General features: G+C 43.8%; 2 protein-coding genes across 8 annotated transcripts in view; one reads left to right on the forward strand and one right to left on the reverse strand.

The window, feature by feature from the left end:
* Positions 1 to 1179: 1179 nt before the first annotated feature.
* Positions 1180 to 21904, forward strand: LOC8040799 (polyprenol reductase). The gene is made up of 5 exons (XM_029993184.4): positions 1180 to 1532; positions 6169 to 6314; positions 9535 to 9726; positions 11928 to 12062; positions 19184 to 21904. Exons 1-5 carry the CDS (start codon positions 1351 to 1353, stop codon positions 19441 to 19443), a joined length of 915 nt encoding a protein of 304 aa, XP_029849044.1. The 5' UTR covers positions 1180 to 1350; the 3' UTR covers positions 19444 to 21904.
* A 338-nt stretch (positions 21905 to 22242) lies between these two features.
* LOC8040797 (kynurenine aminotransferase) overlaps positions 22243 to 25092 on the reverse strand; it is a 31321-nt gene continuing 28471 nt past the window's right edge. For all 7 annotated transcript variants that reach the window (XM_029993188.4, XM_029993189.2, XM_029993186.2 and 4 more), the window contains 2 exons: positions 23558 to 23644; positions 22243 to 22345 (listed from right to left, as the gene is read on the reverse strand). In XM_029993188.4, the coding sequence (XP_029849048.2) occupies positions 22286 to 22345; positions 23558 to 23644 (147 nt within the window). In that variant the 3' untranslated portion in view covers positions 22243 to 22285. The remainder of the gene's footprint in view (positions 22346 to 23557; positions 23645 to 25092) is intronic.

A 25092-nucleotide genomic window follows, 5' to 3' on the forward strand; every position in this document is an offset into this window, starting at 1 on the left:
CGCCCTGCTCTCCCTGAGGGGGTAACGGATTTGGCCGGGGCCCTGGGTTTTACTAACGACGATGGAAAGACGGAAGAGAAAAGGATTACAGTGACAAAGAGACGATTAGAAGATTGGTGTAAATGGACCTTTTCCACATACCGACGGCACCAGGCGGTAGTTGCACGCAGGGCCGTACCCAGAAAAACATTTCGGGGGGGGGGGGGGGGGGGGGGTTGGGAACAACGGCGGCCATTTTGAAAGTGTCTATTGTCTTATTTTCGCCTATGAATCATGTGCATCGGTGGCATAGAATGGAGAGTTACAGCAAACCGGAGAAGCGGTCCCGGTTCGGTACCCGGTAGCCGACCGGCGCCACTGCGCGTGCGCAAAGGTGGAGATTAAAATCGGCTGGCTGCCAGTGCATCGACCAGGGCCGTACCCAGAAAAAAATTTCGGGGGGGGGGGGGGGGTCAGAACCCTCTAACCCCCCCCTCTGGTTACGGCCCTGGTTGCACGAACTAAAAATCGAGGAAGTGACCTACCTGAGCTACGCTACCAGTTTCTTCGCTCTCTGAGCAGCGGCGCCTGCCCAACGCGACTTTAAAGAGGGGCATCCGTAGCGTCCACCCAAACGTCGTGTTTTCCTTCCCGTCGACGTTCTTTTTTTGTGTAACACAATTATATATATGCTGCAGTTACGTGTTTTACTCGCTGATATACAGCCTCCTTCCGAATTTCCTCGATTTTTCGTTCCGACTTCCGCCGCTTGACAGAAAGCTTCTCGGAAACGGTTCATTATCTAAGGAAAATTAAATGATGTACAACGACAGAGGAAAATCGGGACTCCCTCCCGCGTGGCTCCGGCCCAAAGTCTCAACCCTGTCTCCCAGTGGGTCCGGTGCTGGGGTAACGCCGACAAGGTTGACCAGAGAAAAATTGGCGACTCCCTCGCCGGGGGGAAGAAGCAGAAAAGGGAAAATGATGTTTTTTTTTTTGCTCGATTTCTTGAAGGTCACCTTGGTGATATCCCACACTGCCTGGTGTTGGTTCACGTTTTTGTCTTTTTAGACTTAGGCTAGAAGGCGCAAGCTACCGCCCGTTACAAAAGGTATAGCCATGATCCATTCATCCATCCACCCTTTCCGAACCTTTCAGAATCGCTTGTGATTCAGCCATTCTGCTACTCGGCTACTCTTCCGAATCTTCCGATTTATCAGATTCGGCCATTCGGCGATTCGCTCCGAATCTCGATTCGGATAAAGATTCGTCTCATCACTAGTCTAGAGTCATTAAATTAAGCTCGCTGGCACTTCGCTTCGGCATCCTCGCATGTTTGCGGAATAACCGTGGGGGACATCGAGTGACACGATGTTGAACCTTCTTGACGTATTTTGGACGCTGGTTACCGGGGCGATGATAGCAGCGAGCTACCTTCACTTTACGAAAGGAGACAAGGTACCGGCGTTGCTCACTGCGGCGTTTCTCTACGGAAAGGCTGCCGAGACCAACAGGAAAACGCTCTGCCTGAAGAATATATCCATTCCAAAGAGGTAAGGACCTTCCATTTTCTGCTTATTCTTTTGCAGAGCCACTTAAATGAACGTTTCTCTCGCGATGATCAATTTCCTTGTCGGACTTCGGACCGCCAGCTAGCGTGCGACTGCCATCCCCCATAACCACCATGCCTTTCTCAGTGCCGCGGCATTACTAACGTGAAGAAATCCAGTGTTGAAAATTACTCTTAGATAGTGACTCAGTTAAGTTACCTGACTGCTATTGAACTCTGCTACGAGCTACAGTCACCGAAATTTTCATTGCAGCTTTAGAAACTTTTAATTGGTTTCGAGTTTTCTTTCTTTTTTTTTTTCATGCAAGAAGAGAGGGAGGAGTGCAAAGAGGCACTGTCAAACTACTTTTTTGTCTCTTGCCCCAACTGTAGCCGAAGCAGTATAAAAGCAACTACAATAACCAATCTTGAGCAAAGATATTTATTCAAAATATTAGCTGCGTTCGATTTACTTACGCCTCCTGCAACAGTACATGAAAAGTGTAGGGCTGTCTATTTCCGGTATGTGTATTTAGATACGACCGGAAGTACACCGCCCTACACTTTTCTGCACCGGTGGAGGAGGTGTAAGTCAATCGAACGCAGCTATTATAGACCTTTTCATCTCAGTAGTTACCTGACCAGTAGACAGAGGGCGCCGACACACGCACCGTCATAAAGCACTGCTTCAATTTAGTTGGTTACAGTTTCAGCGGGCTCGCGGCAGTGTTTATGTGTTATGTCATTTTTTGCTTAGTGTTGTGTTATAAATGTATCTCTTTTGTTATAGAACTAATGATACAGTGGTCATCGACCACCTTGAGATCTACGATGTGGTTACAAGCTTAAATTGCGGACGTTTTCACGGACACCTTCGTCTGATCATGTTCTTCATTGGGCCAGGCTCAGCGGCGAAATGACTGAAATGATGCCGGAGGGAGGGATTATGGATGACTACGGCCGTACTGGACGTACCCGCTGATATTAGTTTTCATAAAAATAAGCAAATTAAGAGACTAATACCTGAAGGTACAGTGTAAAGATAGGTCGCCACCCTGACTAACAATGTGCTGAATCGCAGCGAACATCTTGACTTAAACAGCGCAAATAAGTTACGTAAGGAAGAGACAACAGGAAGGAAAGAGCGCTGTTGTCTCTTCCTTACGTAACTTATTTGCGCTGTTTAAGTCAAGATGTCTATCCAACTTGCCCAGCAACTCATTTTGGCGCAGAGAACAGATGAACTCACAAGTTTAGTGCTCACTGTTCGGTTTTTGAGGACACCTATGTTTTATGAAAATTGCCTACCGGGAAAATTCCCCTGTAATGACAGATGAAATGCAAAAAAGAAGCAATATTGTCTTCATCGGTTTCTTGAAAGACATTAAGTACTCAAGAGATGTTTTGATGGTCCTTCCGAGGCCGAGTAGGAAATCGTTTAAACTCGGGGGCGGATTTAGAGGGGTGGTCCAGATGTCCTGACCTCCCTCTTGATTTCTGCATCTGTAAAATTTAGGGCGTGAAACGAAGGAGAGGGGTTCCTAAACAAATGGTACGCTGACAACACCTGACCCCCCCCCCCCTCAGGAAATTCCTGCATTTGCCCCTGTTTAAACTATACTCCGTTTAATGATAACTTGGCGAACTGTGGAGGCTACGGCTGCCGCGACCCAATAAGAACGTCGGAGTGAGGCATGTGGCAGCATGTCACAGGAGCATTTGTGTCACTGCGCCAAATGCGACGCCCAGTCAGTGGAACCGGCTGTCGTCTGCTGGCCAAGAATCGTCTGCTGTGAAACAAAACAACATCGGATGAATGTTTACCGCTGCAACTTTGCCGTCTGCTAAAGTAGCGAGCTTTTCAGGAACACTTTTATGAGACAACCATATGCTCAGTTCACCCACGAATCTGTGGCGGGTGCTAATGACAGGGCAATGTTTTGAGTGGAAGCAGTCTATTCACGGCTGCAATCATTCAAACATCGTTCGAAAGCTACGTTTTTCTCAAAAAAGTGTTGATCCGTATTAATTGTCGTTGAAAAGTAACATGTCTTCGTGTTTCTTCCGTGTCATGTAGTATTGCTGTCAGAAGAGTCTGACGGCAACTCTACTAAAAGAGAAAGAAGCCTAGAATTAACTTTTGTTGCGGACGGCGTTGTTGCTGGGGCGGTAACGAGGCCTCTGTGGCCTCGACCATGGAGTGCTGTCTCATGCCTTGCTTTGTCGTTTTTACTGGGCCGGGGGTGGTCGCAATCTCCACAGTTCGCCAAGTTATCGTGAAACGGAGCAGATCAACCCTGCAAAAGTATTCATTAGCAGCATTTCACAATGTTGACCTTAGGAAACTATTTGTTATGCGGACATTTCAACATATTAAGAATATGAGATAAGGGACAAGCTCGTCAATTGATGTGACGTCTGTTTTCCGTATAATTTGTGAAATAAAATTTAATGGTGCAAGAGAATTGACCTTCAGCATGCTTGGCACAATTCATATGCCAGGCACCACTTCATTGATTTGTGTAGACATATCTCTATTTTTTTCAGCAGATACGCTTTTGGCTTCCAGCTGCGTCGAGAGTAAATCTTGCATCGACAATGCTGCACTTGAGTGATTTTTATGCAGACGGCTTCTTTTTGGCATCACATATTGCATACCGGGGAGCTCAACCCACTGTGACTAAATAAATTAATTGAATTAAATGGCCTAAGAAAATTTAATGACTGCAGACATGAGACCGAGTACAGTGTGTAGTTTCTTTAAAATCATAAATAAATAGATCAAACGAAAGTTTATACTGGAAAAATGATTCCCGCGTATAATCAAAAGCAACTGTTTTGGATTTGTTATGAAGGCAGAACACGATGCTTCCAAGAAACACACAGCGACTGCTTGCGTTGACTATATTAAAGCGCTGCCCTTCGGTGCCCGTTTCCGGCTTGAGCGGCGGCGCCAGCGCTGTCACCGTCAGCAGAACAGCACGTTGCATTATAGGACGTTTTTCATAATAACATCATACGTGACTTCACAAGGGTGACGTCACACGGCGCCTTAATTTAGCAGGAATATTTCCCCGATAAATTTGGCGGAAAAATTTCCCCGCTAAATTTAGCGGGGAAATATTCCCGCTAAATTTAGTGGGCAATTTTTTCCGCTAAATTTCTCCCCCAATTTTTTCCACTATATTTAGCAGAGAAATTTTTCTGCGATATTTAGCAGGGAAATTTGCCTGCTAAATTTAGTGGGAAAAGATTTCCACTGAATTTAGTGGAAAAATTTTCTTGCAAAATTTAGCAGGCAATTTTTTCTGCTAAACTTAACGGGGAAATTTTCCCGAGAAAACTAGTGGAAACAATTGCCTTCCTAAATTTGGTGGGAATATTTCCCTGCTAAATCTAGCGGGAAAAATTCCCAGTTAAATTTAGTGGAAAATCTTCCCTGCTAACTCTAGCGGAAAAAATTACCCGCCATATTTGGGCGGAAAAATTTCATCGCTAAGCTTGGCTGGAAAGTTTTCCTGCTAAATTTAGCGTTAAAATTTCGCTGCTAAATTTGGTGGAAAAATTTCTTCGCTAAATTTAGCAGAAAAGTTTCAACATCAATTTTAGCTGAAAATATTCCCACCTAAATTTAGCAAAAATTTACATAAATGTGAGGGGAGCAGAAGAGGGGGAGGAGGGGCATACTTTCCCCTTTGTACTCTCCCCTCCTCCTCCTCAAGAGCTGCGCTCTAATCCGACATTACAGAGAATTGTAAACATGTTTCATTTTTTGCCTTGTTTTTAAGATCATAAATATTCCTTGCGCTTCTTATCGCACCACTATCGCTTTGCAAATTTGCGTTGTCATAAACAATTGGACTCTCAACCCTCGTGTGTCTTAAGGTCAGGTCGCAGAGGGACATTCGCTTACGATTTCATACATTGTGTATGCCCCACCCACCGCGGCCCACCTGGATATTCACGTTTCGTAGGTCGTGTGCATAGATGCTCCTTGAACCGGTCGCTACGCTCCATTGGAAGCACGGATGTCCCGGTGACTCGCTACGTAAGCAGTTGTAACGTAACCTAACATAGAAAAGTGCCCCTGTGTGAACCAACCTTTAGAGTCATCTACATACTCAATGTGCATCAGTGCTAACGCTGATTCCTTTCCTCACACGTATCCGGTGCGCCGACGTTGCAAATAGACAAAACGTGATATAAGGATGGCATGCAGTTAGGCAGTAAAATAAGTATCAGACGACGCTTCACAAAGCAATGCAAAAAAGCGCGGTGAAACATGACGACAAAACATGACTACAGCGCCCTTTGCCAGGGCGTGGAGGGGAGGAAGGTGCGACGATTTGAAGCCACCTTATGGGGGCCGCGTCACGCGATTCCGAGATGGTAGTGCCCATGCGACGGGGTGCAGAAGGGTCTATAAGGTTCATCGCCGAACAATAAAAAAGAATTCAATAACCTTGGGAAGCCCATACTTGAGCATCTTATTTCCATAGTTGGTCCTGCAGCATGACAAATGGCATATGAACCCTTCTGTAATTTCAGAGAAGAAAAAGAAAAATCTCAAGCTCTGAAACAAATTTCAGGCAATCGCCTATTTTGTTGTATATGTTTTTTTTTTTTATTTTGTTGTGCAGATGGTTCAAGCACTTCTACCAGTTTGGGGTGATGTTCTTCACCGGCTGCACGATGGTCATGGTGCGCTCATACGTCTTTGGGCACCCACTGCCAACCTGGGTCGTAGGGCTCATTGACCTTTTTGTGCCTCATCGAAACCCTTCAGGTAAAGCACACAAGAAGGGTGCAACGTGGGGAGGTCTCAGTTTAGAAACGTCTGCACACCTTTGATCCAAACAATAGCTGCGTTTGATTTATCTGCACCTCCTGCACCGGCACAGAAAAGTGTAGGGCATTGTACTTCCGGTATGTGTATTGAAATATGCCTAGAAGTACACCGCCCTACACTTTTTTGCACTGGTGCAGGAGGTGCAGGTAAATGCAGCTAACGTATTTGACGGAGACCAAACACTGACGGGGAATTTCCTTGGTGGATTTGAAGCAGTTTTAAAGAGCTTTTTGGTTGTTTGTTGTCTTGGGCATGCAAGCGCACTCTCGCATCTACCACACTAAATCACGAGTATGGAGTGGTTTCGGGTCACTCCATATCCACCCGTCATCTAATCTGCCATTAAGAACCGCTAGTACCGATACTAGAAATTGAATTTCAAAGGTTGGGTTATAGGTAGGGTTCTGCGTTTTCGGAGTTTATTTTTGAGCAAATTCGGAGGGTGTTTTTCGGAGTTTATTTATTTTTGCTAATTCTGAGTTTTTCGGAGCGTCCGTTCAGAGTACACAGAATTTTGAGCTTTTCGGATTATTAGGGTCGTATATATTGATCTTTAAAAAACGACATGTACAACAATAAAAGACAATCCAACCACAGAGACATTTTTATAGCACAGTCAATATTTGCAACATTCGTGGTGACATCCATTTACAACTTGTAGTATATGCGGGCATATTTTCCAATGTTAGTGTCTGTCACCGCAGCACACTCCTTCTGATTGACCACGCGAAACATTGAGAATGCTCTTTCGACATTCGCACTGGATATGGGAAGACCCAGCAGATCCAGTGCGCAATGTGAAAGGATGGGCCACTCTCGTGCATGCATCCTCCAAAACTGTAGTGGCTCCACAATTTCCTTCACAGCGTAGGCCTGATACGCCAGGAACTCTCTTTCTAGCTGGGTAATATCATGGCGTCGTTAAGTGTGAACAAGTGCTTGTAGATCTCGAACATGTGAGGCAGTTCTGCCTTCACGTTCGGGTTGACGATCTGCACCCAATACCAAAACGAATCGATGGTGTATTGCAAGTCGTCCGCAATATTCGTTGGACGGTGCAGCTCCACTTCTCGTCTACAGCACCGTAATACTCTCAGAAGCTGTTAACGGCGTACAAGCGCTTCCCCTCGTCAACAATGTCGAGCATGCAGTCGACTTTCCCGCCAAAACTCTTCATTGCGGCGTTGGTTCATTGGCTTAAAAGTGGCTTCAGGCGGACAGCAAGTAGGGAATAGACATCTTGCACCATTGTAAATTCAGCCTCTAGTTGCTCGATTATTGAGAGCACTTCGTTCGAGGTTGTTTTTTTAAGAATCTGAGCTTAGCAAGCAGGTCATGCAGAGAGCTAGATGTCACACAAACACTTCCAGCTTGTCACACTTATTCCCTTTCGCATCATAACTCTTTAGAAATGCCACAATAGCGCGCCAGTAGCCAAGGACGTCAACAAGAGCTTCTGTGAAACGAAAACCATCTAGATGGGTTGACAGTCGATGAGCACTTCAGCTCAATGTTCATGCTCGCACAGAGGGAACCAAACTTACGGCGAAGTTCTCTGGAGCTCTTCAAAAGGGCAGGGAAATGCACAACAAAGTAACGAGCTCCCTTGAAGCAATCCATCTTCAGTCCCTCCCCAAGGATATTGTTCAGAAGATGGCACGGATCTTTGAAATGCACAGCAAGAAATTCTGTGTGCGACTGGTGCATGTCCCTGGGAGTTTCTGCATGTAGGAAGCAGAATCCGAGCACAGGACACAAACATCATTGAGGGACTTGGCAAATTTTTTAAGAACCTCTTGTATCAGCATTCCGATAGACACGGCATTGCACTGTTGTAGAACCTGCAAATCTGCCATCAAGGTCCGGCGGCCAGGTACCTCGTCGTCGTAGAATGTCACTAACACCGCCACTGCTGGCCGACCACGGAGCTCTGGCGTTTCGTTGATGGTTAGAGATATCGGGCGGTTCTTGACTGCTTCCTTGATTGTCTCGAGATCGTGCTTGTAGACTTCCGGTAGATATTTTTGGTACATCTGAGTGCTTGATGGCATTTTCCGTGCAGCTGGGCACTTTTCCCGGAACAGGCTGCCAAGCAGCCCATCTGTCTGATGGAGCGGAATCCCTGCTTGGCAAAGCGCTCGGCAGAACTTGTGCTTAATGTCATCAGCGTCCTCCCTGCAACTCTTGCCTCTTGTCAAGTAATCCTCCATGCAGCTTTGGTGAGACGACTGACCTAAATATAGAACCACATTTTTTTTAAGTTTAACAAAGCAGCCTTTCATAGGCATCACATTGAGAGATGAGCTTTTAACGATACAAATTCATTTGTCCAAAATAAGTATGGTTACATCAAATTCACTCACCTGTCTCGAGACGAGGTTTCCTCAGCTGGATATGCCAATTTGAACTCTAGTGCTCCTTGGTGCCCAGGACTCCCTTTTCATTAGCCATACTAACTTGCACGTGGCAGAACTTGCAGACGACGAGGTCATTGCTGGGAGTCGCTTCAAAATCTAGATATTCCTTGGGGTAATCAGCAGGGAGCTTTCGCTTCCTGCCCATGGCGTGGTTATGCTGGAATAAACTGACTGAATCTCGGGTCCCTGCCATCAAAGCGGATGGCGAGGGAATGTGTGCGAAGGTTCAATCTTTAGTGAAAGGAGGCCAGAGAAGGGTGAATGAACTTCTCGGTAAAAAACGTATCCAAGAGAATGGCCCCAAGCGGAGTGGCAGGGAAGGTGAGAAGTGTTCGACCTTGGTTCAACTATTGTAGTGGGGAGAGATCCTGTTTTTCATGATAAGGGTTCAAAAAGACTCTCTTTGTAAAGCTTTGGAACGTAGGTGGAATGAACAAAAGTGGAAACAAGAAAAGGAAATAGGAAAGGCTGTTCGAGGATCCCAGGGAAAGATAAAGGGTAGTCTGGTTTTTACAGGTGACAGTCCCCGAATTCTCAGTTTTTCGGATAAATCCGAACTAACAAAATTTTTACCGACGAGTGTTCTTTGGATTTTATCGGATTTATCCGAAAATGCAGAACCCTAGTTATACAGAATGGAGGAAGAAGAACAGAGGAGAGGATGACAGCTATCGAACAAAGAGAACCAAACGGCGGACACTAATTTGACCGAAAGTGTTTCTCGGCGTTGTTTTCTGCAGCCACGGCCACGAGCGTTCTGCTTGTCCAAGTACTGGAGACCTGCCAGGTGTTCCGAAGGTGCTTCGAGTGCATGTTTGTCTGCGTCTACTCGGACGTCAGGATGCACATCTGGCACTACTTGATGGGATTCTTCTTCTACTTTGGCGTGCAGCTCTCTATCCTCTCCAACGCTCCCGGCTTGTCGACCACAGGTGAGAGAGGCACTGTTTTCGTTCTCGATTCTTGTTCAAATGGCCTCTGCCCAGGTTTTTACACCTGCTCAGATCTTTGCAGACACTTGTCGCTACAGTGACCCGACTATCAAGACGGAAATATTTATTTTGCAGTTTGAAGTCGAGATGTTTTCTGGACGAAAGCCACCAGTCGAGCATCACCCGCTCGTAGTTGGTGCCTCTTTCCTTTCCTAAATCACATACCATGAGGTCACTGAGCTCATAATATTTGATAAGTGTGACATGTCCTTGTACAAAAAAATAATATTCCTCAAGGGTATATTGTATGACCAGTGAAACACACAAAATGTGTTGGTCTAAAAATAAATTTAATGTGCAGTTTCAGGGAGTGAAACAGCACATGGGACTTCCAGAGTCACTATTGCTAAGTCCCCCTGCTCTAGTCGTCTTGGTTTGGCTTGACTTTGCGTGCTTTTCTGAGGAAATGAATGACTTTGTAGAGAACAGTACATTTTGTGACATTTTAAATTGTATTCTAGTGCTTTGCATAAAAAACAAATTGTAAACATTTACGCAACCCATAAGGTGAAAAACAGTGAGAGCTGTGGTGTGACCTCGGGGCTGCTAAGGTGTTATTTCAGAGCAGATGGACTAAATGAACGGTAAAGGTGTGTGCACGCACCATAGAGCCCGCATAGGCATTTCATAATAAACCGAATAACACACCGAAAGAAACTTCCAGTGTTTTGGAAGCAATGAAAGTGTATTAAGTAGAGAGCATTTCAGCTACCTGCATAAGAGGGGAGCGTGTTTTCGTACGTCACTTTGATACAAATAGTCCCAGTTGCCAAACACAAAGCGCCGAATAAACAAGGGCAACGATGTAAACAAGACGAGGTGCACTCTCAAATGAAGGATTATTGGAAGAAACACACACTGTTAGTAGCATCTTTCTGCCTATATGTTTAGAAAATAAAACACTGTATCAGCCAGGTGCATTGACGGGGCACTAATGGACCTAGTTTCCCATTGCTTTCAGAATATGTCATAAAATTCTAAGGCAGTTTTATCTTCCTAGCTCCTGAGAATTGTTGTTTGTGCCAATTCTGGGTCACATGGGCACATATCCCAGTGCACTGCCAGATTGCCCAGCATGGACGGTTTTACTGACCATGCATGTTACCTTGCTACCATGCATGACCATGCATGATATCTTGTTATCTGCGGCCCGTGGAATGTTTTGGTGGAGTGCCAAAAATGGCCCGCGTTTGTATGGAGTGCGGTTGATGGCACGAAACCGCTAAGTGTTTCACTAACAGCTGTCACTTTAAAAAATTGTTGGAGCTTTAAGAAGCCTTTTAGTGTCGCTAATGTTTGAGGCATAGGAGCTGTTTGCTTCTTGAACACTAGGAACATCAGTTTCAGACATTTTGCGATCAATAGTTTTGTAATGGACTGATATAGTCGGTGGATATTTCAAATGAATGATCTGGGTTGGCCCTTAGCAAAATTAATTTTTATCAAAAGGGGTAAGCAAGAAATATAAAAAAAAAAATTGTTCTTCACTCGCAACATCTTAATGCAAAAGCATTAACTGTCTCATGGAGCGAGCCGACATCATCAGCTTTGAAAAGCGTGCCAAATGGCACCTGAAATCCTTTCTCCAAGTGAAGCCAGCTCCCAGCTATGAAACCACGCGAAAAGCTAATCAACGGCACTTAAATTTCCCGATCCCAAAGGAGCAAAGTAAAGCTGATGGATTTTCGGCTTCAATCCCATTCGCTGGCGCGCGTTGACGAAGCTTCCATTGACCGCTGCGCCTCAGTTTCAACGACGGCCACCCCATGGCACTGCGTGTCCGTCAGCGCTCCGCTAACACGAAACGTCCAAGGTAAGTATGGCGAGGAGAGGCGCCCTCTCCTCGCCAACAAAGCGCACCGCTCTGCCGTTGACGCAAATACGCTGCAGATGGAACAAGGGAGTGGAAATGCTTTCGCATTCACAACTCATAAGAAGTGCTTAGGTGTACCTCGAGCCTTTTTTTCTTTTCCTCCAAGTATTTGAGTAACAGTATTAAGTGTATGACATTACCATTTTTTACCAATAATATCCTTAAGCATTTAAAAGTAAGAAAGGTGTGCTTTTTTCTTTAAATGTCGTTCAGCGTGCCTTGTCAACATTGCAATCTTCCATAAATGTACCCCATTTGACTCTTGCAGTTGGAGTGATGCCGGCTTTTTCTCTGGCCGAGATCTCTTGGCATCATATTGTGGGAACGGTCATCTTTCTTTGGGGCTTCTGCGTCCAGTTTGACACGCACCTCCGCATGGCGTCGCTCCGGAAAGATCCTGAAGGTGGGTGGCAGGCCGCTGTTTGCGTTTGTGTTTTTCTGGCTGACATCACTGAGTGAGACATTGCCTTTTTTGGTTTGCCGAACAAACTGCCTGGGATTACTTGGAGCTGCAATGTCTGACAGTTGTGCACATACGATGACACTACAACCTTGAGTAATATTAAGGAGGTATCACATGAAACATATGTATAAGATATAAAATAGGTGCAAGTGCTAGCACTACAATTTTTCCTGAAACACACGGAGTCAGGTGCATTTCAAAAACTCCTGGCGTAATATGCCAGAAAACACGGATGAAAACAAAAAGAGAACTGGACAGGATGCGGTGTAACTTTCAACTGAAGAGTTTATTTGAATGAAATACTTTTAAAAATATAAAAACCGGGATACTTGGCAGAACACAAAGATATGGTCTAAAAACACCCCCCTCAAATACCAGCGTCATTGGTTCTTCAGATAGTAGAATTCTTTATTGGACAAAGACAAAAGGGGTGCACTTACACAAGATTTGCTGTGGCGAGACTTAATCAGGAAGGCTTCATGAATTTCTGTGGCCGTTTTTGTTTTGTAATGGTCCGTGGCGAAGGTCTCAGCAAAGATGGGGCTGCACTTCTCAGAGTTGGGCCTGCATTCACAACGGTTACAGTGGACCGCTGGTGGCCAGATGGGGACTGCCTGATCGCCAACGCATGCTCTCTGACCCTACCATCGATGCACCTCCCCGTCTGGCCAACGTACACCTTGGCACAAACAAAACAGCCAGAGAAATTCATAAAGCCTTCTGGATTAAGTCCCACCACGACAAATCTTGTGTAAGCACACCCTCTTGGTCACTGTCCGATAAAGAATTCTACTATCTGAAGAACCAATGACGCTGGTATTAAGGGGGGGGGGGTGTTTTTTGACCTCATCTTTGCGTTCTGCCAAGTGTGCTGGTTTTTATATTTTTAAAAGTATTTCATCCTAATAATCCATTCAGTTGAAAGTTACACCACGTCCTGTCCAGTTCTCTCTTCGTTTTCGTCCGTGTTTTTTGGTGCATTACACCATGATGCAAAATCCACTAGCCCAACTAGCCATCCTTAAGAAACTCAAAATCATAGTTTTTTTGTTTTGTTTTTTAATGTGGCTGCCAGGTTAAAGGGGCCCTGCAATTATATTTAAGCATCTACCTTTTTTGCGGTTTCCACATCTCTTGGGGTTCAGGCAAGCCAGCGGGCACGGAGAGAGTAACTAAATATTATTGTGTCAAATTTTAACCGGACAACATGGAAACCTCCTCTACCTACGGGGGCGAACTGCGGTGCCGAAAGCACGCGATATGTGAAGTCTTTGGTACTGGGATTACTACTGGTCAGAGCCGCGAAAAGCTTTCTTTTTAGTCGAAATACAAAATGTAAGTGGCGCGAACCGTTTAAATTATTTATGAAAGTAGTTTTTGTTCAGTATTTTAGATCAGAAAAGAAACAAATGCAGTTTATGAAGTATGGAAACAAGAAATGACCCGTCGACATACCTGCCACCAAGCGGTGGCAAAGGCGGCACATGCTAGAAAGGGGTAGTGAGATCAGGCACCGACAAGCGGCAACATAGAAAGGTCCCGGATGTATGCGGCGGCGCTGTGGTCTTATTCGAGCTCGAGGATCTGACAGGTTCCAAGCGTTCCGAATGCCTTCGGCAAGCAGGTTTGGCTTGCGGTTTGGCCGTTTGGCGGTATGGCAGCGCAAAGTAGCTCCTGTTCTGAACTGATCTTTACCCTGTGTTTGCTGTCGTTTGTGGCCAATGAAGTGTCATGCCAAATTAGTGTTTAATCGCGCAGAAAATGCAATGCGAGCCGCCCTGGCTGCCTGCTTCATACAGCCTATCCAGAACATGCTTTAGAGGCGCCCTCTCGAGCCGTCGACACGAAGTACAGCAGCCGTGAGCGCTCGCTGAGCTCACTGCCTCTCCTCTTGTTCACGGCCACTCAAGCGACCAAGGACGTCATGAAGGAGGTTATCTTTTGCTTGTTTTTGTAATTTTAATTTGCCTATAACTTTTAAAATAAAGCGAAATTCGAGAAAAGAAAAGTTTAATTAAGTTACTACATTCAGTGCGCTCAGGTTCGGTGCAAATTAAAAACCAGTAAAAAAGTCCTTGCAGGTCCTGCTTAGCAGAGGCTTAATTAGTTGTCTGCTTGTCCAAAGGTAACCTCTAATTTGGGACACATGCTCGCATAGATTTGTTTTCTAGCCGAAACTGAACTCTCCTTGAAGTCCTGTTGATGTAGAAATTTCTTTGCTCTGCACTTATTGTTAGTGTTAAACTGATTATATTATGGGCAGTTCTTTCCAACCGACTAGATTCATATTGAATAGAGGAGAATTTCCAGATTCAGAGAGCTTCAGTATTGAAAGCAGAGTATTTGAGCAGGCTGTATCAGATAATATCCACAATCTGCCTCAATTCAACAAAGCCTAGTTCACATGCTAATGCCTTTAAAAAGGGGCGACTCTTATCCTTGCTGACTGATTCATCCGGACTTTTCATGTGCAAGCGGCGTCACGCTTATCTTTCTCTCAGACGCAACTGAACCACCATTTTGGTGATCCCAAAGGTTGTTCAAAGCAATTTATGGTAAACTCTCCCTACTCTTCCGCAATTATTAAACTGCGCGGTACATGATATTGTGGTAACCGTAGTCATATCTTGTGCAAATTTGTGCGTTGCCTTTATCTGCTCATAGCTTGAAGGACACTATAGTTGGTGACCGGTCAAGAATGAAGTGGAAGCTCCTCCCACCTCTTTCCCCTTTTGTAGAGCGAACGCTAGAGAGGAGGCGACCTCCACTCCAGCGTCCACTTTTGCAGAAGTGGAAAAAGGTGGGAGGAGCTTCCACTTCATTCTTGACCTGTCACCGACTATAGTTTGTTTATGTGTGGTGCTTCTGCGAAAGCTTTAAAAAAATGAAAGCCGTTTACAACTCCCTGTAACACCAAATTGGAGCGCAGCTCTTGAGGAGGAGGAGGGAAGGATACTAGGGTTACCTGTTCTCGGGGCAGGGGGGGGGGGGGGGGGGGGGTCACGTGACCTTGGGAGGTCACGTGACCCCCCAGAAAAAGTTTTCCACTAGATTTAGCGGGGAAATGTTTCCGCTAGGTTTAACGGTGAAATTTTTCCGCTTGACAGCGAGGAATTTTTTCCGCTAAATCTAGCGGGGAAATTTTTCCGCTAGATTTAGCGCGGAATTTTTTCTGCTAGATTTAGCGCGGAATTTTTTCCGCTAGATTTAGTGGGGAAATTTTTCCGCTAGATTTAGCAGGTTAATTTTTCCGCTAGATTTAGCAGGGCATTTTTCCCGCTAGATTTAGCGGGGCATTTTTCCCGCTAGATTTAGCGGAGAAATTTTTCCGCTAAATTTAGCGGATAAATTTTTCCGCTGGATTCAACGGAGAAATTTTTCCGCTAGATTTAGCGGGGAAATTTTTCCGCTATATCTAGCGGGGAAATTTTTCCGCTAGATTTAGCGGGGAAAATTTTCCGCTAGATTTAGCGGGGAAATTTTTCCGCTAGATTTAGCGGGGAATACTTTCCGCTAGATGTAGTGGAGAAATTTTTCCGCTAGATTTTGCAAGGAAATTTTTCCGCTACTAGCGGGGAATTTTTCCCGCTAGATTTAGCGGGGAAATGCTTCCGCTAGATTTAGCGAAGATTTTTTTCCGCTAAATCTAGCGGGGAAAATTTTTCCGCTAGATTTAGCGGGGAAATTTACCCATAATGCACCGCGCGGTTACGGCGACGGCGACGCCGCTCAAGCCGGAAACGGGCCCCTAAGAGCTGCTCTCTAAAAATTCGTAAAAATATGCTGTTCGAGATATAAAGAAGCTCTTTGCGGGAACAAACTACCAGCCTTGGCGGACGTCAAGGATCACAAAAACATACTAATTGGCAACATAATTAACTAAGTTGTATGAATCAATTTGTTTAATTAGTGAAAATAAACATTTGTTTCCACTGAGAAACTTGCTAAGAATAATTGAAAACAACCAAATTAACTCTTTTTTAGAAGTAAATAAGGCAGGGGCAGCATTCTACAGCGTTCTGAAAAAAAAAAAACGCTCAGTTTGGACGCGTCTCTAGGTTCCGGTTTCTTATCGGAACGTATCTTTGCGTCCTTGGTCCTGCTCTCCGGCAGTTGCGGCACGAAGCCACCGCATCACCTCCCTCAAAAGATGGAGGGAAGTATGGCACACATCTGTTGCGCATCTTGACCATTGGGGAGCAGGATTATGGGCGCAGAGTTGCACTCCAATAAGAAACCGAAACCTACAGGGTGAAACAAGGAGGCGCCAGGCTCTTTAAATCGACCGGAAAATTCGGTTTCTTAACCTGTCGCGCTACGACTTTGTGCAGCATTGCCCACAGATAGTGCATTTTTTTTTTTTTGTAAAATTTGCGAAGAGCGAATTTACCTGAGGAAAAAGTAAAGAAAGAAAAAGGCTTAGCTCCTATGGAAACGCAGCGACGCCACTGGTCTGCAAACAACACAGTGCCGTTTTGCACGGGAGAGACGAGATGGCGCAAGCGGTCGCGACGTCAACTGCCGCCAACGAACGAGAAGACGACGCCGAGAGCCTGCCCTTTTGCAGACAAGGAACTGCAGCTCCTTGCTGTTACCGCACCCGTCTTTTTTGTTTCTGCGACTGTCGCCGCCTGGGAAACGCGCGCCGTTTTTGAGTCGGAAAGATTTTCTGCTAAAAAGGCCTGCTGTGGGCGTCGTATGCTCGTTCGTTGGCGGCGTTTGTTGCGCCATCTCTTGTCTCCCGTGCGAAACGGCGCCGTGTTGTTTGCAGATCGGTGGCGTCGCTGCGTTTCCATAGGAGCTAAGCATTTTTCTTCCTTTACTTTTTCCTCAGGTAAGTTCGCTCTTCGCAAATTTTACAAAAAAAAATGAACCATCTGTGGGCAACGCTGCACAAAATCGTAGCGCGATAGGTTAAGAAACCGAATTTTGCGGTCGATTTAAAGAGCCTGGCGTCTCCTTGTTTCACCCTGTAGAAACGTATCCAAATTGAGCGTTTTTTTCAGAACGCCGTAAAATGCTGTCCCTGCCTTATATCTTTCTAAAACGAGTTGATTTAGTGATTTTCGATGATGTTCAGCAAGTTTCTCACTGGAACCATATGTTTATTTTCACTAAAAAAATAATTCAATTTTGGTTAATCATTTCGCTAATTAATATGTTTTTGCAATACAGTAATACTTGAAGTCCGCCAAGGCTGTAGTTTGTTCCTGCGAAGAGTTTCTTTTTGTCTTTGAACAGCATACTTTTAGGGATTTTTAAAAGCTTCTGCAGAAACACCCTGCATATTGAAATACTTTGACTTTTATTCGTGCTTAAAAGAGTATGTTACAGGTTTCTTTTTAATAAAAGATACACTAAGTTGATAGCACAGGGTCAGGACACAAATGGTTCGGAGGCACAAGAATCCGAGGACTTTGAGGGAGTTGCGTGCCGCCTCCCCTATTGCCATCTCGTAGTGTGTGGGCTTCTCAAACTTTAATTTCTTGGAACTCGATTTGCATCGACTGATAGCTGAGAAACCCCCGTGGGACTGATGCAAGGAGCAATGCCCTACAGGTCTTGTACAGAAATAAGCACATACTAAGGAGTCTTTGGCACATAATTAGGCACCAATGGATGGCTCGGATCTGCTAGAATTGCACTTAAACTGGGAATACACTTTACTTGGCACCAGGCACGGTCGAGGAAATTTGGAAGATGCAGAACTCGTGAGGGTACTCTGGGGAATCCCTTTGTCTCTGGGAACCCAACTAGAGAACCCATGCCTTGGCGGCAAAGTGGAGAACAAAAATCAAAATGATTTAAATTGTAATTTAAATTACACCGGTTTTGCTAGGATGATATAAATCAAAACTTTCCCACAGACATAATCTCTAATATACTTTTTATTCATTGCTTGTCTATCATTTGGTGCTTTCAATGTGCACTCGTTTTGTATCTAAATTAAAAAAAAAAATCATGCAAAAAAGATTTAATGCAGATTAAACACAAACAACTATTCTGAGCGTGTCAGAGCGTTGAGCTCTCTTCGGTCCACTTCATTTGTCAGTTATGTAATGTCCCACTGCAAGCAAATCAACACGCGAAAGAAAAGAAAGGAACCAAAACAACAAAAGTAATTTTCTTTTTGCAAGCAAATTGGAACGTAAAAAAAAAAAAAAAAAACAGCTATAAAAAATAAGCTGCTTTCGTTCTAGTATGGTGGGTTTACATCCATCAAATTTGTTATTTAAACTGTACTTAAATAGTTTAAATGTATAGTACCTCTCTCCCCTGTATTCTCAGTGATCAAATGAATTGATCAATCAATCTGTCATGTTTAAAAACAAAGTTATAAAAACACACTTTTTCTCAAGCTACAGTGGTTTAAATCGAATTACCATATTTTCTGGTGTAAGAGACGCATCGTTGTATCAGATGCACCCTCATTTTTCACAAGTTTCTAAGTAAAAATTAGGATATAAGTCGCACCTGTGTATAAGACGCACCTATATTCATGCACTTGCTGCGAAAAAACTTTATAACATGTGTTTGAGCAAATATTGTGAAATGCCATACACCGCTTGTGGCTTCCGAGACTTGCGCAGCCTCCTTGACTTCAGAACTCGCAAAGCGACGCGTTTTTTTTTTTTCCTTTCGTTTTCTTGACTTTCTTTTCTGTTCTTTTGCTATGGAATTCTAGTTTTGGGAGGTTGACTTGCATTTATGACGCATCATTTGCATTGAGCAGTCATAATAGTAAAAAAAGACTAATCAGCATCAACAGGAGTTCCTTCAGAGTTTGCAAAAAAGAAAAAAATATATACATATAAAACGCAGTGCCGAAAATTTTGGAAACAACGTGTCTTATACACCAAAAAATATGGCAATCTGATTTATTGAATATTTTTTTTAATCGTGATTTTATTGAGTTTTAGTTAGCAGTTATTTAGGATATGTCCGAAAAGACTGGTTTGCTCTCCCTCTAAAAGACTTGCTCGGCTAGAGACGTGCCCGGATAAAGATCTGCCCCAGTTAAAGACGTGCCTGGTTATAGACGGCGCTCCGCGTCCACGCAGGCAAAGTGGTGTCCCTCAAGCACGACGTCCCGAAGGGCGGGATGTTCGAGTATGTGTCGTGCCCACACTACATGGCCGAGATTGTGGTCTACAGCGCCCTGACGCTGGTGCTGGGCTCGCCCAACCCGACCTGGTGGCTGGCCCTTGCCTGGACGTGGGTCAACCAGGTGGGGGTGGCCTTTGTCAGCCACAACTGGTACCAGGAACAGTTCCGCAACTATCCCCGCCGGCGGAAGGCCATCTTCCCCTACCTGCTTTGAGGGCGGGTGTTCCTGCTACCGGTACAGTAGCCCGTGCGCAGTGACAATCAGTTTGTCGAACAATGTTTTGTGGACACTGCAACGTTTCGACTGTTTGTTTTATTGAAAGGTTCCCACATTTGACGAACCTTGTGCCTCCCTTGGTGGTTCCGATTAGGCCTAAGGCAAGCTCGAGAATATAATAAAGTTTTCCCGAACAGAGCAAGGGGTGTCCACGCATAGTATGGACACTCCTTGTTTTCCGAATTTGTTTTTGTTCTATTAGAGCCGCTAGGCGAGTCCTCTTGAGTTTTGGCGCTCTTCCCCATAATCTAATTCAGACTACTTATTAAAAAAAAAACTGCTGTCAACGAAACGTCGCAGAAGCGTGTGTCTACAAAACATTGGAATGTTGACAAAATGTGCGTCCATCAAAAGTTTTCTACGAACCGTGTGTCCACGAGACGTCTTTCTACGAAAGGAAGGGCACCCACCGGGGCAGACCCTTGATTTTTGCGTGCTATCGAGGAGGACGGCAGGGACTGTATTTTGGTCCTGTTGAGGGCCTCGTTCTCCCGGGACAACGAACTATGAATGTCTCTCGCAGACCGGTTCCGTTTAGCATGCCTTGTTGGCAACCTGGTTTTTTTTTGTTTTTTTGTTTTTTTTAGTTGCCTAAGGGGAGACACCCCCTGGGAGGGTCAACTTTTGAACCTTTGGATTAAAATTAATGAAACTTACAGGGTAGGCTGGTGGTCATGCTAGAGGGTGCGTAACAAAATTTCAAGGCTGTCGGTTAAGTGGGAAGGAAATTAGGGCAGCTTCTACCAGCAACACCCCTACATTGTTTAGTTAATCCATCGTCAGAAAACTATCACAATATTCAAGATCGTTATTCGCTAGATATGTAGCAGAATGCCTAGGAAGTGCATTTATGGAAAGTTTTCTGAAAAACGTCATTGATTTCTATCATTTTTCTCCTGCAAAATTGGTCAACTTTTTTGATCTTCTGTGTCTACGACAAAATGTCTACGAACAAACTCCATAGGCGCATTCCTTATTAAATTTCTGTCAGGAAAAGTGAAGAACAAGCCTTCTCTGTATTGCCATTATCAAACGATGGATTGACTAAAATGGAATTTATACCAAAAAGTGGAACGGAGAAAAATGTGTTCAAAGTGCTCCAAACCCTACCTTTTCTTTAACTTCGGTAGACAGAAAATAATTTATAAAAAATTAACTATGCAGTGTAAACTAGTGAAAATTTTTGGGAATACTCTCTGGATGTAGATGGATGTAAATATGTAATTTTTCAAAACCAATGTTTCTTGCAATTTTTTTTTTCCTCTGGGTAGTGTCCCCCCTTAAGCATTACACACCAGCTGGCCATAAAAGAATAGATCTATGAATGAGCGATACTTGCAGCAGGACGGTGGCATACTCAGTAGTTCAAAGTTCCGCTGGGACCAAGTTAGGATGGTGAGTGCGGTGCAATCCACTTAAAACGACAATGAGAAAACCTGAAAATTAAATTGTTGTAACCGATTATCATTGTATCTGGACTAGAAACCTAGCGTTTCTAGTTTACAAACTCTAAAAATTGTTTGTTATAAGAGCACATTGTTATATCCGTTTCGTTATAAGTGAATTGCACTGTACATAAGCAATGAAACTGGCTTTTAAGCTGGCATTCCAACATCATTTTCTTTTGTGATGCAATGCTGGCTCATTGCAATGGTATCTGTCCAACGTCCACCTAACGACCGACTTCTCCAGCTACATTGCTACTATAATTTGTGATGCCTTGTGCCTACTTCTTGTCAAAGGTTCCAAGTTAGTGCACGGAAATGCTCAGTCTGCTCACTTTAGTATACGGTCTAAGCTCAACTCAGTCATATCTTTTAGGAACAAACACTTTGTAAAGTGCCTTCTAGCTATTGCTGAAGTGGTCTTTTCTCTCTTTACTAATATTTATTTATTTTTATGAATGTCGACACGTGCAAAATGTTACATTCTTTAGACGTTATGCTCCATCGCTCAAGTTCGGGAGCATTGCACAAGTACCTGCGGATATTTATTACGAGCCTTATGCCTCTACTCGTGAAACGTATAGGTGTTCATGGCACATGGCTAAAGCGCAAAACACATGTACGATGAAACCGTCCGATCCGACGTCCGACCAGGCAATACGAAGGTCGGAGGCGAGGGTTTTCAACGCTCTCCGATGTTACGAAAACCATCGCCCTCCGAGGTCATTCCGGCAGTCCGCACGTCGGATCGTAAGGTTTCGTCGTACATGTGTTTCACGCTTAATTCCAAGCAGGGTGCATGTCCTTGGGTTATTCGTAGGTTTGCCACAATTTTAGGCAACTCTGTGCCGTATCTTTTGGTGCAGTAAAAAAACCAAAAAATCTTGGATTGTACCTGCTCATCTATGTAATATTGTTTTAGAAGATTGTGCAATAAAAATATTTTAGGAAAATTGAGGTATTATGTTACTTGTGGCATTGTGCCGGTGACCGATATTGAATCTCCGGCGATGCACACTGTTATTGGTGGAAACAAGCCAAGTTTTTAGACACACATTGCGCTGCCGCATGCCAAAAAAGATTTTCTTCTTTTTGCCTCGCATGTTTTTCATTCCATCAAAAGAAAATGAACATGGGACACTGTTCAAGCAGAAAATATTGCAGCAAATATGTATTTGAATACTTGCACCGTCTTCTTGCGCTGTCCTCTTTTATCAAACATTTCCTATTCAGTTTTTTTTCTGGATGGTTCTGTTTATGTATGTATTCACCCAAATTAATTGGAACACAATGACCCAAACCAATTCTTTTATTGTACAAGCTACCACATTTCCCTACATTGTTGGCTTCAACTCGTTGAGAATCTGTATGGCTTGATGCAATGTTGAGTCTTCCTAAAAAGGAGTGACGTCCATCCAAAAGAAAACAAAGAATCCCAATGAGTGTGGTAATGCAGCGGGGCATGAATTCAGTATCGTTGTTTGCTGACTGAAGTGTAACTTTGACTTGATACATATGACAAGTTGAAAATATATATGGTATGAATATACTGTGCTCTCCAATGTCACTGATATTTTAGGTCATAATTTTTTTACGGTGTTTGGGCATTGATCTCTATATTTACATTGAATAATATGGCATTCTTTTAGTTAATGGTGTACAAGTATTATGCTCTTAGCAGAGATGTTTTAGTATAATAGTGCATTGTGTAAGCATTGCCAATTGCCAAGGTGTTCATCCTCTTCATACCTTTTTATCACAATGGATTTTCTATTCTTGTTTCCAAATATAATGAGATTGGCTCCTTCCTGGCAAGTAATAGTACTACGCAGAGGTGGGTGCAATGCTAAGAATTGCTAGAGAGGCAGCTTTGGCAGCTTCTCCGTTTTCATGGGCCTACAGCCCATGAGTCCTACTTGTGACTGCACTTAAGAGTGCAGCAATATTCATTTGGAATGTTTTTCACTTTGCACAAACTTACTGGCACTAGTGGGACTCAAGTGTACTTGAACACTGCTCCACTGACCAGAAGACTTGTTTTGTTGCATTGTAGTTTTAAGAATGAAAGCAAATGTTTTCTTTCAATCTCTTCTTCGCAAAACTTGACGATTTAGTTGAGGGGTTGCAGTGTTGGCATAGTTTCCTGAATGACAGTGTTTGAATGGCGCTCATAGATTGGACCTGAGCGTTGCGTGAGCATTTGATTTGGGCTCGTGATAATCAATAGCTCGACAAAGATTTGGGTAGTGGCTCGTGTTCAATTGCTGCAATGATGAGAATAACCAAACCTTAACAATTTCTGGAATTGGTGCGTGTCCCACACTTTGTCAATCCCAGCGCAGAGCTATGATAAACATTGGCGGCATATAATCTGTTCCAGGTCATGTGGCCCCTTGTTCTGGCTGTGAGTTGAGGAAATGAATGCCGTTCAGTTTTCTTTGATTCTTTTTTTTTGTGACTACCTTTGCACGTGTAGAAAAACTAAAACATGTTTCATGAATGTTGGGAATTCGTTCTAAGCGATACTTGCACAAAATACAAAAATCGTTGCACCGCCCCTCGAAGGGGTCAGGGAAAGAGATTCAATAGCAAAACATGGTTCAGACCCTCATGAAGCAGAAACGGATCAGGTGCTGAGCCAGGACCTTGTCTGCCGGTCCGTAGAAAGAACTGGGAGGGATGCCTAGGAGTTTCTTCAAACCCAGGGTAAGAAATAAGAGTTAGTTTGTATACCGATGGCTAGTGCGAGGCTTGCTTCAAGAGTTTAAACACCAGTCACGGTTTTCAAATTTGGCCAAGGTTGAGGAATCCCAAATATTTTTTAGAGTGCCATATGTTTGCAAAAGGCAAAAAATGAATTGTAATGACCATTTAGTATGCATCAATTTTAAGTGACTCTAGTTAGTTCTATTCGCGACTCCAGCGACCTATAGGGGGCGCCACCACCAAACAAACATGGCGGCTGAGTCCAGGTCGCGTCGGCTCGGCCGGGCCGCCTGAACGGGTGGCGCATTGAATTTAACAGGTTTTCTTTTCTTTAATGCCCAATTTTATAGGTATCTGAAATGCGACAGTTAAGTGTAGCCGGTGCACATAAACTTGCAGAGCATAGTTTTGTTTTCCCCGTGTTTTTCGTTCTTTTCATATCAAACTTTCGTATCAGAGATTTTGTTCAAAACCGAAACTATGGGCTCCGGAGAGACGGCAATAGACTCTAATCAGTTTTAATCAGCTAAGGAAAGCGGCGATGCCTACAAAATTGTTCCACCGAGAGTAATCTTCAGCTAACTCACATGCCTCGACCCTGCGACTTATCTGTCCGCAAAATCGAGCTTTTGTGCGTATCCGCGTTTAAGAAACTGCTCCAGTCGTCTGCTCGGTCAACAACACAGGCTGCAGGAAAATCACGAAAATTAAGCAAGCGCTTCTTGAATCAAAGAGCGTGTTAAGGGGGGACACTACCCAGAAAAAACAATTTCGGCAAAAAAAGTTGATTTTGAAAAATGTCATATTTACATCCACCAACATCTAGAGAGTATTCCCAGAAAGTTTCATTAGTTTACACTGCATAGTTAATTTTTTATAAATTATTTTCGGTCCACCGATGCTAAAGGAAAGGTGGAGGTTGAAGCACTTTGAACACATTTTTCTCCATTCCACTTTTTGGCATAAATTTCACGTTAGGAAAACTATCGTTTTGTTATTATGCAACTTCGATTCATTTTTATGAGTTTTTCTGGGGTGAAATTTTAAGGGGAAGATAACTAAGAGCTTGTATTTTTTATTTTTGTCATTTTTCATGCTCAAGAACTAAAAGATTGGAGAAAGGATGGAAATCTAAAAAACTGTATTTGTGTTTATGTGGCTTTTTTGTCATGAAAGATGGTATAACATAGAAATATAGCTCCATAGTTATTTGCTCTGAACTGTCCTAATGCAATGTAACACATGGAAACGGCAAATTTATAAGTAATTTCGAAACAATAGTTTTCCTAAGCAGACACGCCCACTTTCGTCTTTGAACGTTTGCAATTTTTTTTGTACTTCACCCAGGTTAACAAAAATCGGCAGAAATGTTCTCAACGTCAACAGAAACAAGCCCTGTAAATATAAATTAAATCAGACAAGTGGTTCAAAAATT

This window comes from Ixodes scapularis, unplaced genomic scaffold (assembly GCF_016920785.2).
Source record: "Ixodes scapularis isolate PalLabHiFi unplaced genomic scaffold, ASM1692078v2 PGA_scaffold3__209_contigs__length_174095766, whole genome shotgun sequence".
In the NCBI taxonomy this organism is placed as follows: domain Eukaryota; kingdom Metazoa; phylum Arthropoda; class Arachnida; order Ixodida; family Ixodidae; genus Ixodes; species Ixodes scapularis.

Bases quoted from the DNA above. Each gene is read 5' to 3' on its own strand.
- LOC8040799 (XM_029993184.4), top strand. From the start codon at position 1,351: ATGTTGAACCTTCTTGACGTATTTTGGACGCTGGTTACCGGGGCGATG. The intron at 1,533-6,168 runs GTAAGGACCTTC...TTTGTTGTGCAG, and splicing joins AATATATCCATTCCAAAGAG to ATGGTTCAAGCACTTCTACC. The intron at 12,063-19,183 runs GTGGGTGGCAGG...GCGTCCACGCAG, and splicing joins GCTCCGGAAAGATCCTGAAG to GCAAAGTGGTGTCCCTCAAG.